The 15,049-nt window shown below is 46.0% G+C and overlaps 1 protein-coding gene across 1 annotated transcript; it reads left to right on the forward strand.

Moving 5' to 3' along the window:
• Nucleotides 1-8,598: 8,598 nt before the first annotated feature.
• On the forward strand, nt 8,599-13,268 carry higd1a (HIG1 hypoxia inducible domain family, member 1A). Its single transcript, XM_080011007.1, has 4 exons — nt 8,599-8,682; nt 8,932-9,014; nt 9,740-9,874; nt 11,764-13,268. Exons 2-4 carry the CDS (start codon nt 8,945-8,947, stop codon nt 11,838-11,840), a joined length of 282 nt encoding a protein of 93 aa, XP_079867133.1. The 5' UTR covers nt 8,599-8,682; nt 8,932-8,944; the 3' UTR covers nt 11,841-13,268.
• Nucleotides 13,269-15,049: the final 1,781 nt, after the last annotated feature.

Below are 15,049 nucleotides of genomic sequence, written 5' to 3' on the forward strand. Positions count from 1 at the left end.
ATCAACTCCCTCCTGTCTCCTAATTGAGTGGTGCCCAATTGACTCACAGTACTTTCTGCAGTATATCGATGTTGCCTGTCTTATTGTTCTCCTTATCATACATTAATCATTGCTGAAAATGGTGTGGGTTTTTTTCAGAAGTTTAAATCCCAACATGGAACTGCTTTCCTCTTTACTTTGCCTTTACTTTTAGGAATGGATTCTAATGAAGCAAATATCATACCTTGCCTTATTGTCATGATCTCCGGTTCTTCTACTTTCCCCTCCCTCTCCTTACCTGTCCCATGAGCCCAACTCTATTCACCTACGCACACAGCTGTTCCAGATCTGCAATCTAACCACTATATATGCCTCTCTCACTAGTCACCCATTACCAGATTGTCTTTGATGCTTGCACCAGACTGATTCCCCGCGACTGACTCTGCCTCGCTCCGACCACGGATCCTGCCTGCCCCCCCCTCCTGTCTTCTGTCTGCACTCCTCGTTATCGAACCTGCCTGTCCCCAACGACGAATCCTGCCTGCTCCCTGCCTGACTTTCGTCTGCTCTACAAATAAAAGACATTACCAAATATCCCTGCCTGTCTTTAAGCTGCAATTGGGTCCTAACCACACCCGTTACAGTACAATCTGGCCAACAATGGACCCAGCACACAACCCCGAGTTGCTGGCATGCCTGGGAACGGTGGAGTCACAGCTCCAACACCAGGAGGCTGTCCTAGCCTCCACCTCAGCGGACGCTCGGCTAACAGCAGCTAGCCAGGAGCAAGGGCTCGCCACGCTAGCCGCCCAGGTCCAGCAGCTTGCCATCGCTCTAGGTCAGTTCATCCCGCAGCCCGCTTCCCCGGACCCACCTCCATCAGCACTGGCCCAGCCTGGGTACTCCCTGGAGCCCCAGGTGGGGGTTCCAGAACGCTACGCTGGAGACGCAGACGGCTGTAGTCCGTTCATCACGAACTGTTAAATCCTCTTCGCTCTGCAGCCTCACACCTTCGCCTCCGAGGATGCCAGGGTGGCATTCGCCGTAAATCACCTGACGGGCCGCGCTTGGCTGTGGGGAATGGCCGAGTGGGAATGATGCACACCAGCCTGCTCCTCCTTCCGAGCCTTCGCCACCAAGCTCTGCAAGGTGTTCGGGGTTACATTACGGGGTCCCGATGCTGGTGGTCTCAGTCAAGGGTCCCGCTCCGTGGTCGATTACGTGATCGACTTCCGCACCCAGGCTCGACTGAGCGAGTGGAACCCGGCAAACCCAGATTGACGCATTCCTGATGGGATTAGCAGAGTACGTGAAGGAAGAGCTAGTTTCGCACGACCTTCCCACCTCTCTCGATGGCATCATGAGCTTGCTTCTGTAGTGAAAAAACCACATCTAACACTTAAACTGAAGAAGAGAGGTTCTGTTGGTCCAGAATGTACATCTGTTTCCTCAATAAGGATCCCTTCCTTCCTCCTACACGGTCAATAGTGCAAAGAACCCATTTGTCTGCATTCGTTGATGTTAGTTACATTAGCAAACCTTCCCGCGCTAATCCAGGCCATATTTTAGAGGGGATGTTTGCATTAACAGACCTTCCCATGTCATATGGCTCACAGCCAACAAAGCACCCATTCATGTCTTTGCTGACCCCTGTTTCACGCACACTTACTTCATTCATATAGCCTATGGGCAAGATAATGAATGTTCTTTCTTATTTAATGGTAGAATATAATGAACATATTTCTTTTAAATGTACTAGTAAATTTCACCCATACTTCCCGTATCGACCGACGCATCCAGGCCCATGCAACGAGAGAGGCGTCGGAGGCAAGTAGAGCGCCGCCCAGCAACCCGTCTCCCAGGTTCCTCTGGGCCGCCAGCTCTTCCGGCCCGTCAACCCACGAGTGAGGCCCCTCCCATGCAGGTTGGCCGGGCCAGCCTCACCCCGGAGGAGAAGGAGAGAGGCCGGGTGAGGAACCTTTGTCTCTACTGCGGTCTAGCTGGACACTACATCTCCAGGTGTGCGGTAAAGGGCCGGGCTCGCCAGTGAGGGAGGAGGTCCTGGTGAGCCACACCTCCAAACCCTCCTCCAACCCACGCCCCCTATGTCAGGCTCGGCTGCTGCTGCCCCAATGCTCACATTCCTTCGCCATACTTATTGACTCTGGTTCCGATGTTAACATCATCTACGATAACCTAGCAGGGCAGCTGGGTGTTGGTCGAGTTCTCCTGCCTTCTCCGGTTCCTGCCACTGCCCTGGATGGCCGCCTCCTGGGGACAGTCACCCATCAGACGGTGCCCATCTGCATGCTCCTGTCCGGCAACCACCACGAGACGATACAGTTCTGCATCCTGCACTCACCTCGTCACCCTCTCCTCCTGGGGTTCCCCTGGCTCCGGCGTCACAACCTACACCTCGACTGGACCACAGGGGCTATTCTGGGATGGAGTCCTGCGTGCCATCAGGTCTGCCTGAAGCAAGCCGCCGCACCTCAGCCACCCACCAGCTCCAGCTTGGTGGAAATTCCTCAAACTCAGTGGTCAGACTCTATCTCCAAACAAATTCACGCCAATCTGGCACAACCCAGATTTCTTGGTTAAAAACAGACCAATAATGTTTAGGTCTTGGAAAAGACAAGGAATTACTCATCTGGAAGACATTTTTGAAAACAATTTGCTTATATCCTTTCCAACCTTAACCCAAAGGTATAATATCGGTGGCCATGGCTTCCTTCAATTCCTTCAATTACAGCAGTCTCTAAAAGTTATACACACTTTCATTAAAAACAGACTGCACCTTATATTTACCTACAATGAAATGGGAAAGAGACCTTGCTGTTCCCACCGATAACAACCTGTGGAAGCTTATTAGACCCGCAACTCCAAAAAGCAACTCATCCAATATAAGATTTTGCACAGAGCCCATATCACGGAACACAAAATTTTCAAAATGGGTTTTGTGGATGAAGACATTTGCTCTTACTGTTCCCTTGATACCAGAAATGACCACTTTTATGCCTTCTGGCTTTGCCCACCTATCATAGCATTCTGGCCCAACATCACCAAGAAGCTATCAACCCTTCTGGGGGGGGGGGGCATGCTCCCGGGGAGTACCTGGAGCTGGTGTCTGTGTGTAGGTTCCAAGCATGGTTGTGGGTTCTGGGTTGGGGGCGGGGGCGTGGGTCGCTGGTTCGGGTCTCGGACCCCGTGGTTGGCGGGTCGGCACACCGCTGGGGTTGCTGCTACGTGTATGGGCAATTGGCACTCACGCCGGGCGGGGCGTCTGGTCGGCTGTGGTGGCGCGGGCCTCCCCCTTGTGCGGGGCGTGGGTGGGCATGGGGGTCCTGCCGGCTCGCCTGTGTGGCGGGCGGCTCAGGCGGGGTGTCGGTCTGTCGCCGTGGGGCCAGGATCCGGGCCCTTGGTCCGTGCCTTGCGCCCATGGCCCGGGTTCTGTGTCGGCGTCTGCGTCTTGTGCCTGCACCCGGGGCTTGGTTGTATGCTTGCGCCCGGGGGTGCAGGGTCTCCTCGTGCTCCTTGGGACTGGGTCATACTCCTTGGGGCTGGGCATGGGGGTTGCTCCACGGCCCTCTGGCTTCTCTGGGGGGCCAGGGGTCTTCTGTGGCCGCAGGGCAGTGTACCCGAGGCTTTCCTGCGGCTGTAGGGTGTCCACGGGGCCGCAGAGTTCCGGGGGGCTTCGGGGCCCCCTCCGCTGCTTGGAGGCGCCGCGACATATTACTAACCTTCTACACCAGTACAAATGGGGATAAGTCATGTACACTCACCGATGGACATTTCACACACATACACACACACACACGCACACATGCACACATACACACACACACACACACACACACACACACACACAACCACCACACCTGCTTCAAGTGCACCCCAGCACCCTCCTGGTTGCATTCCTCTCCTTTCCTCCATCATTAACTGCCATAATAATGACAGGAAGAGGCCACATGACCAGTTGTAGTTCCAGTTTTCCTGGCTGTAATTCACTGTTTTTGATCCAATGTTCCAATCCAGTCCAATGTTGTCATCCAATGTTCATGTTTTGTGTAAATGTTGTTTGTTTCTATGTTTATTTGTCTCACCGTGGTGATTCTCCCCCTCTTAGAGTAGTGATCAGTTGTTTATAGACCCAAACATGATAAATAGTTCTCCAAAGAGGGGGGTTGGTGGGGACTCTCCATAATCAGAAACTGTGCTCTTGTCATTCTACAGGTCATCCAAAGGACAGAGTTATTGCAGCAGTTGTTGATGATTAAAGAATAGATAAAGAGTTGCATTGCAGGTTGAGAACTTGAACTCCACTTGCAGACTATGTCCTGAATGCAATGGCATACAAATACTCTTTGTTGTGTGTCCGACATGCTGACAGCACAGGTAAAAATAAATAAATAAATAAATAAAATAAAAAATAGAAGGTAAGTGTCCTGTCCAGGTGTACACCGAGGTACTTTAGGGCTTGCTGGAACTCTAGACGCTTGTTATCCCCAAACACATCCAGTTCCTTCTTTGCTTCCCTGTTGTTCAGGTGTTATGCTGCCGACACCGTCTTCCCAGTACTGAGCTGCAGGCGCCACCTGTGGAGGTAGGTAGCCAAGTTGCCCATGTCCTGGTTGAGGCCCTCTGCCATCACCTTCCATGAAGGTTGACACAGCATGATGGCCAGGTCATCTGCATAACCATATTTACTAGATATTGTATCTGGAAGGTCATGGATGTAGATGTTGAAAAGCATTGATGAGAGGACAGAACCCATAGGAACCCGTTTCTCAGTCTTCTGAGCCTACTTCTCTGGCCATTGTTGGTCTGTAGGATGAAGCTGCGGTTCGACAGCATCTCCACTAGGAAGTTCACCATATGCCTATCTGGGATTGTCCTCAGTAGCTTCAGATGGCGTCCACGGTGCCAGACGGTGTCATATGCGGCTGTCAGGTCCAGTAGCACCAGCCCAGCTTCCTCATTAGCCTGGAAGCTGTCTTCAATGTCTTGCGTGGGCAGTGTTACCTGGTCCACCGTTGACCTGCCCTGGCAGAAACCAGACGAGAGAAAGGCGCAGAGCCAAGCAGATGTTGTCACACTCTGGTGGATCACAAATTCCGGGTGGATGTTATCACGGCTTGGAGCCTTGCCTTGCTTTAGTTTGCTGATGGCCGCACTGAGTTCCGCTGTGGTAGAGTCTCCTGATAGGTTGGCATCGGCACTGGCCGCCCTGGAGAAGGTAGAAACCTTGCACGATGTCAGGAGGGTGAAATTCTTGTCTGCTCCAGGGAAACAGCCATTCTTGAGAAGCAGGGACGCAATGGCATCTGCTGTCACTGGGCATTTGGGAGGTGATGCTTTTCTGCCAGTCAGCTGGTTGTTGGTCAGCCATGCCTTGCGGCTGGAGTGGGTGAAGTCGATTGACTCAACAACTTCAGTCCATCTGGCCTTACGGGTCGCATCCAGCTTTTGGAGTAGTGCCGTTGCAGTCGCACCCACATCTCCCCATGAGCTAGCCTGCTGGTGGACCCGCAGGAGCTGGCTGCATTCTTCATCCCAGCCCGGGAAATAGCTCTCATTGAAGCCTCGTGGGATGGATTTTTTTGCTGCCCCTAGGAGGACTTTGCAGTCGGCAGCATACACGGCGTCCACATCGGCAGAATCTGGGTCCGGGAGACAGGCTGATCTTCTTTCTGTCTCAGCTGTATATAGTTGCCAGTTGGCCTTCCTGAAGTTCCATCTCCTGACGGGCTTGCCTGGTACTGGCTGCACTAGGGAGGGTGCCTGGATGATGGACAGTCGGTGATGTGATCGGGGGAACCTGTCAAGGATGTGTCTCTCCGTTGTGGGGTCAGCACTGCAGCACAAGGCGAAGGCCAGGTCCGGGTTGGTATGGGTGTTCCATCGGGAAGAGTAGAAGCTTGAGTGCTGTTTTGCATCGAACAGGAGCTGACAATTGGCGCCGGAGGCCCATTCACACGTCTCTCCATGTGCAGATGTATGGCTGTATCCCCAGTCGGTATGCTGGCAGTTGAAGTCCCCTGCGTAGATGGTGGATGCTGGGACCAGCAGGAGGGCCAACACGGTCAGCGTTGATGGTGGGGGCTTATACACTTTGACCACTGATGTGTCCTGGATTCTAGTGACCAGCCACTCAACACTGGAGCCAGGTGGGGACTGGCCACCGTCTTTCCAGTGAGGTCATCCCTCACAAAGGTTGCTAGGCCATGCTGTCTACTGTAGATGGATCCAGCGAGATGGAAACCGGGCAGCATGAGCTTGTCCTTTTCTGTGCATTTGGTCTCCTGAAGAAGGACAGCTGCTACTACATTGGTTTTGGGCAGATGGCGTAAGGCCCTCGACATTGAGTTGAAGCACTGGAATTCCTTGACACCCGATGGTTGGGATGGCCGCCCACTCCCTGACATGGACCTGCGCCCCCCGGCCTCTTGCACCTTGGTCTTCCAGCTGGGTGATTGGGTGGCGACATTCGTTTCACAAGCTGGTCTTGCACCATATCTTGTTACTTACAGGGGAGGCCACGTGGAGGATGTCATCTTCTCCCCAACAGAGCTCTGATTTGTAGTGACTCGGCATCAGGTCTGTGCAGCCTAAAATGATATTTATTCAGACCTACTACTTTAAATAATGGAAATACACGCACGAGTGATAAGACAAGGTACTGGGGTTACACTCATTTTTGACGTCCTGTGCACATGGGCATTATGGGTAATGAGAGTGGACAAACCAGCCAAGCAAGCCATTAAAAAAGAAAAACAGAGACACCACAATTGAACTGTCAAAATCATAGGGAAGGGGTGTTGCATGTGAGAAAATCATTAAAGAGTGGCATCAGCACTGGGATCAGGAGATAAGAGGAAGACGACTACACACAATAAAAAATAGAGTGTGTACTGAGAGAAACAGGCCCAGCTCCCACTGAGACTGCTGCCTTATTTCTAAAGGAGCACCGTCTAAAAACATCCTGACTAACTGTGCCACTGTGTAGTGTGCCAGCTGCACAGCCAGCGAGCGAAAGGACCTGCATCCTGTGGTGAAGGCGGCCCAGCACATTGTTGGAATGGAGCTCCCAAACCTAGACACTATCTATGCCAGCCGACGCACACACGCACACACACACACAAAGACTGTGACACACGCACGCACGCACACACACACACACAAAGACTGTAACACACACACACAAAGACTGACACACACACGCACACATGCACACACACACCAAGACTGTGACACACGCACAGAATTTTTTATTATCCATTCATTAATATTTATAACATTCAACGATCAAGTTGTACTTGCACAAGTGTCACTTTTTTTTTTTACTTTATGCTGCTACTACTGCTGTTTTCTGGTACTGCTTTTCTTTATGTGTTGGTGTTATTTTAACTTCATTGGGAGTAGCCATGCGGAATTTGATTTTACCCGAGTATAATGACCATTGAGATCATTCATTCATTCATTTGAATAGGGAAGGAAATAGAAAAGAGGAGGTAGCAATAACCAGATCAGGAATAGGACACAGTGACCTGAACAGGACGCTCCGCATTATAGGGACACAGCCGACTGGTCTATGTGAACACTGTCAGGTACCAGAAACAGTACATGTACTTCTTAACCGCAGAAAACATCCTTCAGAGAGAAAGGGTATGATGGAGGGAAGAGGGAGGACAAGTGGACAAGGCAGGAAGTGTCTGGTCAGAGGACAAGATGAGAAGAATTTGACAAACCAGACACTGCAGGAGTTAACTAACTCCGGAAGGGTGGCAGAGTAGTGCAACACAAAAGATACAAGCCGCCGTTAAACCCCGAAGAAGAAGTTGCTTCACCGGTCACGGCGGTCAGAACTAGGTAAAATATTCAGGGTACGAGACACGACAGCGCACAAAGTCAAACGGCAAACACAGTTCCCTTTGAACTGTTTTTTTTTTTTTTTTTAATTATTATTATTTTAAAACACGCCTAACGTTTATGATTACTAACCGCTCGTATAATTCACATGCTGCCAAACAATGCGTCACATGCTGAACAGGTCCACGGTTTCCCTCACGGAAGCAAGAACACATTAAAGGTGGGACGTCTTCCGCAGAGAACGCTGGAGTGACCCTCGCTAAGGAAAGTGTGTAAAACCGTGAAGAATGTCGTTCAGAAACCACGTGGAAATTGTTTTGTTTTGATGCCGTTCAGAAACCACCACATGAACTGAATGAGCGTGTGGTTAGTGGTTAAACAAAAACAACATAACCACCTTAAATACTGTACTGCCTTTGTGTGCCTGTCTCTCTCATACTACATTTCTGGCGAAATTATATAGGATACGTAGTATATATTTTTTAAGTGTTATCAATAATTAACAATACGATCATTAATAATTATTCATTATAATACCTTGGTGGGTTATACATCTGGGTTATTGTCTACTTTAATCAGAGTCGGAGAGTCAGTCTCCAGAACGCTGAGGAATACCTTTAGCCTCTTAATCTTATCTTGACGCCCAACCCTTTCCGCCGTTATTCAACTGACTGTTACCGTAGGTCGGGTGATCGTGCGTCACCCAGCCAACCCGTTATGCCGACGTCACACTGTTACGTGCAAAAAGTTACATCACATCTACTTCCGCCTTACTGCGCGTCCGCACGGAAGCCGAGATCATACCGGCACGAAGCGAAAACAACCTTCACAGAGGTAATGCTCGATTGAAATCTTTTTTTTTTTTTTTATTTATCCTGTTACAAGCCCTTTCTCCAGCTACACTATCTGTTGCTCCTGTGTATGTTCTGTGTAACATTGCCAGGGTTTTGGCCTTGATAGTTCAGGATGTGTGACAGTAATAGTTCTTGTTTCACAACGTGCCGACTCCTACATCGAGCTACGTAGCTATATAAACCGATCGTATGCTAACATGGTGTCCTAACGCAGTCCGTCGTTGTTCAGGTATTGAGTCAAAATGGCGGATTATCAAGAAAATGAGTCCAAGTTTCTGCGAAAGGCAAAGGAGAATCCATTTGTCCCAGTTGGTGAGTTGGTCTGAGCTCTCAGATTTGTATTGTAAAGAAAATGACGTGTGTGTGTGTGTGTGTGTGTGTGTGTGTGTGTGTGTGTGTGTGTGTGTGTGTGTGTGTGTGTGTGTGTGTGTGTGTGTGTGTGTGTGTGTGTGTGTGTGAGAGAGAGAGAGAGAGAGAGAGAGAGAAAAGTGTAAAGTGAAGAAAAAATAATCGCTATCTACAATAGTAACATCACACTTGGCTTAAAGGTAATTTACAGTTAATTTCTTGGTCTCATCTAGTCTTGCTTACCGACGTCAAATATCTTAATCAGAGCCGGATGCGGTGTGCCTATTGTACCAGGAAGGAACATAAAACCAGCTCAAAATGGCTGAGTTGGCTACCAAGCTGCAACACCCACCAATTTCCACCATGAGTATTTCACAGAGGTTATCATGTGACGATGACAAGCCCCCACCACATACCAGTTGCTTTTGGTCGGTTGTAAAAGTCCTTACATCACTGAGGAATGGGAAGGAGAGATGTGGCCAAATGAAAACAATGTTAGGATGTATTTTAAAGAGACGGTTAACGTGTAACTGGGATAAAAAGTACATTACCTGCTTCACACAAGTACTGTTGCTTCCTAAATCCACTTGGAGATCATTCTCCCTCAAAAATTACTTGCCAAGTCCATGTACGTGAGAAACTTCTGCTTCTTTTCAATGTCTCATCACTCTCCTCTTATCTCATCATAGGAATGGCTGGGTTCTTTGCCATCGTCGGGTACAGGCTTTTAAAGATGAAGAGTCGTGGTGACACAAAGATGTCAGTCCACCTGATCCACATGCGTGTTGCCGCACAAGGCTTTGTGGTTGGAGCCATGACTGTCGGTATGTATTGAAATGACATCATCTATCTTGTATCTAGATAGGATGTCCACTGTTTATGTTTTTGAGGAATCGGTTCATCAAGTTGTGTTGTTAATAGCAGTTCAACCTTATTACGTTTGGAGGAAGAGGAAGAAGCCATATTAGAACAAACCTTAGACAACACCGGAGGAGAAAGCTGTGATGCTTCCACTTTCATTTCAGCCACTGTCCACATGACTATTGTAGGTGGCCTTCTTAAGTATTTATTCATGAAGTTAACCAAATTTTTTCCCACTGGTGGATTTCAAATGCATTGTGGAAATAAAATATACCTTGATGCCAACATGTAGAAAAGCATAATGCTAAATTATGACCCTGCACTTAATGCTCTCTGTTTGCCATGCAATACTTAATACATTTTAGTTAACAGAGCCTTTGTCTTTTTTCCTTTTTCCTCATTCCTAATATCAAGGTATATAATTGTAGTCCTAAACACATATATATATATATACACACACACACACACACACACAGTTATAATGTCGGGTGTTCAGTTTAGACGTTGCCAAAGTGTCTAATAATGAGGTAAACTAAGAACAAAGTAATCGCTGTGAACAAAACGCTCAGGCTTTGAGGCTCTGAACGCTGTTTTTTTAAAGGTTTTTTTTCTACTCTGCACGAGCTGATATCAGCTTGTACCGTATTTCTTTATATGTTAATCGGCTCCATCCCAGCCACTGTTTCTCCAAACAAAACCAATAAAACATTTTTTTATTGTAGATGTTTTTATTTCGTTTATTTTCCAACATTAACATGACACAAAATCCCTGCATCACAGTGTCTTGTGTGTCCCACAAGCCTGGAGAACTTCAACCACCGTCAGAACGTACATTTAAATTAGGCCTTGTAGATCTAATGAGTAAATATTCAGCAACTGGATTGCTAATTTCTCGCTGCAATTTTTTCATTCGATTTTAGTGTACCGATTAGGGATTCAGTGGTACACGGTATGTTATTTAACTGTTCGTTACGCCTCCTGCCATTAAATACGCACACGTGACCCATGGTATTACACATATATATATATATATATATATATATATATATATATATATATATATATATATATATATATATATATATATATATATATATATATATATATTATATTTGAATTATCCACTCTCCTGGACACCTCCCCTCCAATCAGATGAACTTATGCAAGTTATATCAACCTACTAGTGAACTTGAATCCGTCTCCCCCCACAGTAATACACGCAGAGCATTAAACTTGGTATTTATAGCAGACTACTATCTTAACATTTTACACCTGTTAACTTCTTTGATTAAACATAAAGCCACTGAAACAGTACCATTAACATGGCCCCAAAACCGTGATACATACCGAACCGTGAGCCCACTTTACCGTTGCATCCCTAATAAGGTGAAATCAGTGAAAGTGTACAGAGTACATATAACAGAGCTAAGAGCCTTTGCAAAAGAGGCTGGTGTGTATTACAACAAGTGATTTGAGAATACTGTGGCAGTTTCGCCTCCTAAGTGGCGTTTTCAGGGCCCTCCGGACACAGACGTTGGGGGGGTGGGTGGGGGGTCTAAACACCAGTTTAATGTAGAGAGTGGGCTATTTAACTGATGTCATGACACAGGCTCCTATCCTGAGTGTGGTAATGGGGGTTTTAACCTGTTGCTCACTAGACAAACTTGTAACAGGTATGCAGCCACCCTGATCCCAATCACCTAGATCCAGGTCAGGTGTGGCTGCTCACCACATCACAAATACACACAGTTAACTGTATCTCACGCCCAAAGTAGGAAGTGAGCGCTCTATTTTATTAGCGGCCAGCCTTGCAATGTCCATGTAAGTTAATATACTTTTGTGTCTTTTCTAGGTGTCCTTTATTCAATGTACAGAGATTACATTGTGAAGCCAAGAGAAGAACAACAAAAATCCCTGGACCACAAGTGAACATGGACTATCTTGATATTGAATGGCCCTAAATATTGCCGCCTATTAAGGTGATTGAGAAGACTTTTTATAGACGTCATACTTTTATATGCACACACCCTTCTACAACTCCCTGTACTGTACGAAGGTATAAATTATTGATGATACATTTTTTCTTGTTTATTTTATTTGATGCCCAAATATTCTTAACATTTTAATGACAGAGGGAACATGACATCCCTTCGGTAAGGTTTAAAAATCTTAAAGGGACAGATACACACATGGTTCTGTTACTGTGTGAGGTGTTGACTGAGATGTGTGGCGACAGTGTTAAATTATATTTTTTATTTTGTTCTCAAAATGACACCTATGTAGAACTAGGGAAATCAAGTCATTTCAAAATCACTAACAACTTGGTATTTTGATCATTTTTTAATATGATTATATTCAAATGAAAGTGTCACCAGGCATGGTGTGCTTCTAAACATTAACACCAGTTGCAGGTACAGTGTGTGGACAGGTAGTCTTTCTAGTTTCTCCTGAAATTAAACACTTGTTTGAGCTTGTAGCTGTGATATTTGCAGTAATCATTTTAAGGAATCTTTGCTCAGTGAAACTTATATGCACCTTATGCTTTTTGTTTTTAAAGTGTCGTTATAGTGTATAAAAGGACATTTATTGTGAGGCTTTGCATATCATCTTTGCATAGCTCTGTGTTTTAAACAAATAATTGAAAATGGCAATAAAAATCTGCAATCTATTCCAAATTTAAACTTTTTTCCATGTCATGTTGAATGGTTGTTTGTACTGAATTCCTTAAAGATACATTTTTTGTGTTGTTGAAACCAAACCTAATGATTCAGATCAGTGTATTTGTGAAATGATCCTGCATATTGTAGTTTTAAAAGGCTACATTCAAATTTCCCCAGATCTGATTTTTTTTTTCTTTCCCTTATGTGACTCATAAGATTGGTTGTTAGAGCAAGGTGAACAGTAAAAATCACATGGAATCTGACATTCTCAAATAGGACCTGGCCCTGAACAGTTCGGACATCATGGACCTATAATGAACCAATAATTCTCAATAATTGTTATTTGAGCATTTAAACTAAACCACCACTATGAAAACAGACATGAACAAATAGAAAATTGCAATAGGTCACAGATTAAGGGAAGGGGATAAAAAGAAAAAAGTTAATGCTGTGCAAACTTATAAACAATGTACATTGTCTTCATCTCAATTCCAAACAATAAAGAAAATGTGCCAATTACCTCTGCTAGATCACATTAAACAATCTGAAGTGTCAGCTTTTTGTGATAAAAAGTTGGGACTTGTGTAAATATTCCACTATCATGAGGAAATAGAGGATGTCAGTCATGTTTTCAGCTGATGTACCAGATCGATCTTTACCTTTATCTGTTTTCAATTAAAAATGCTATATATTGGTATGAATGTGTTGTTTTTGCATCCTTTGACAGTCCACAAACCTAGCTCTGGTTGCCACTTGATGCTCCTAGAATGATGAAAAGATATCATTATTCATTATTTCAAGTGTGGCAATAAAATAACAAAGAACTTTCTCCCGGCTCAAATTGCCCCGATTGAAAGTTAAGGTCATGCAGTTTCAGGTTCAAACAACAACTTTTATAATGTTCTTTCAAACATTACGAAACACTGAAGCCATTGTTCCATTTTATTGAGATAGTTCAACGTCTAAGTATATACACAGCTTAGCATCAATGTGTCACTGTTAATGCCAAACTTTATCAACTGATCATTTAAGAATTTAGTGGGGGTTTTTTTTATATCTGTCGTGTTTTAAGCAGGCAGGAAGTTTAACAGGATCTGGATGAGCCTAGTATTTATATGTAAATATATAAATGGGTAAATATAGTTACAAAGTTTTTAATTTTCAAAAGGACGTTTTACAAAATAATTTTATTTCAGGGATTTTTTGTCCCATAATTAAACATTTATTTAAGTGGACTTTCATTTTATAATGCAACTTTTATTTATTTGATGGCAATTTTATTTCGCAATACCACATTTCCAATCCCTAAATGCAAATGAATGGGGCCCTGATCTCACAGGTTCAGGGCCGACAGCGAGCGGGAACGCCGCGCTGCCGTTGGCGCTCTCCTACCCAGCAGTGATGGTTGCTCGGGGATGGTCCCCAGCTCCCGACACCACCTCGTTTAGAGTCAGCGGCCGTGTAGGGATCGAGCCGGTCGCGGTGGGGTGCCACCACCCGGTTCCGCTCGAACGGGCGGCCGCACCCTCGTCATCCGACAGCTGGTGCAGCACGGTGCGAGGGCCATCCCACTGGCGTGACGCCTGTGGGGAGAGGCCCCAAAGTCCGTTCCCCGGCAGCGGGAGTGACAGGTCCGCTTCCGGACCCGGCGTCCGTTGGGGCTTTCCTGGTCATTTGTTCCACGAGCCGAGGACTCGTGCAAAGTTGTGTCGTGTTTTACGGGTGGAAATCCGCATTACGAGTCGGGTTCATACAGCGACCGCACGGCCCCGCACACAAACGCTCAGTTCACGCGGATATCTCGTTGTGGAAGCATTGCCTATTGTGTTTTCCCCGGTGTTTTTCTCATAGTTTGGTGGGGTTTTTTTTCCCTTGATAAACATGAGAAGGGAACGCGTGTTGTGCAACTACACATTTTCTGTTTTAAAACCCATAACAATGATTTTTTTTTGGGGGTGATTTTTGGGACTGGGAACGGATTCATTATATTTCAATGAATTTCAATGGGGGAAGATAATGTGTAAAACGAGCTCGGTCATGGAACGAATTAAACTCGTAATGAGCGCTTCCACTGTACAATTGTCATGACGTAAATAAAAGTGGAAGTATGAAGTAAAAATCCCCTGAAATGAATAAATACCACCACCTGCCTCACAGATTCGACGCTATGGAGGGCGGGTCTTGAGGTCCCCCCCCCCCCCCACGTTAGCTGACGAGAGTAGAGTTTTGAAACCGAAAGAAGATGAAGACTTCCACAACGAGTTCACTGACATCTTTGTCCATCTTTGTGTTTAAAAGTATTGTAGTCAGAGAGCCATCGTCAAACGTAGAAATGGGAAAGTGGTGCGTTTGGGTCAAACTCGGAAAATGCTGTAGCGGCGTCAAAGAAATAAGCTGCGGCAAAAATGTACCGCGTTAAAGCGTTGGCTTTGATGGCTCCAGTTAATTTATTATTATTATTATTATTATTATTATTAT

The sequence above is a fragment of the Zeus faber genome (assembly GCF_960531495.2).
Source record: "Zeus faber genome assembly, chromosome: 12".
NCBI lineage: Eukaryota > Metazoa > Chordata > Actinopteri > Zeiformes > Zeidae > Zeus > Zeus faber.

What these genes read in the sequence shown, in the direction of transcription:
- higd1a (XM_080011007.1), top strand. Translation starts at nt 8,945, where the DNA reads ATGGCGGATTATCAAGAAAATGAGTCCAAGTTTCTGCGAAAGGCAAAG. An exon ending in GAATCCATTTGTCCCAGTTG is followed by an intron (nt 9,015 to 9,739) that starts GTGAGTTGGTCT and finishes ATCTCATCATAG; the next exon opens with GAATGGCTGGGTTCTTTGCC. An exon ending in GGTTGGAGCCATGACTGTCG is followed by an intron (nt 9,875 to 11,763) that starts GTATGTATTGAA and finishes TGTCTTTTCTAG; the next exon opens with GTGTCCTTTATTCAATGTAC.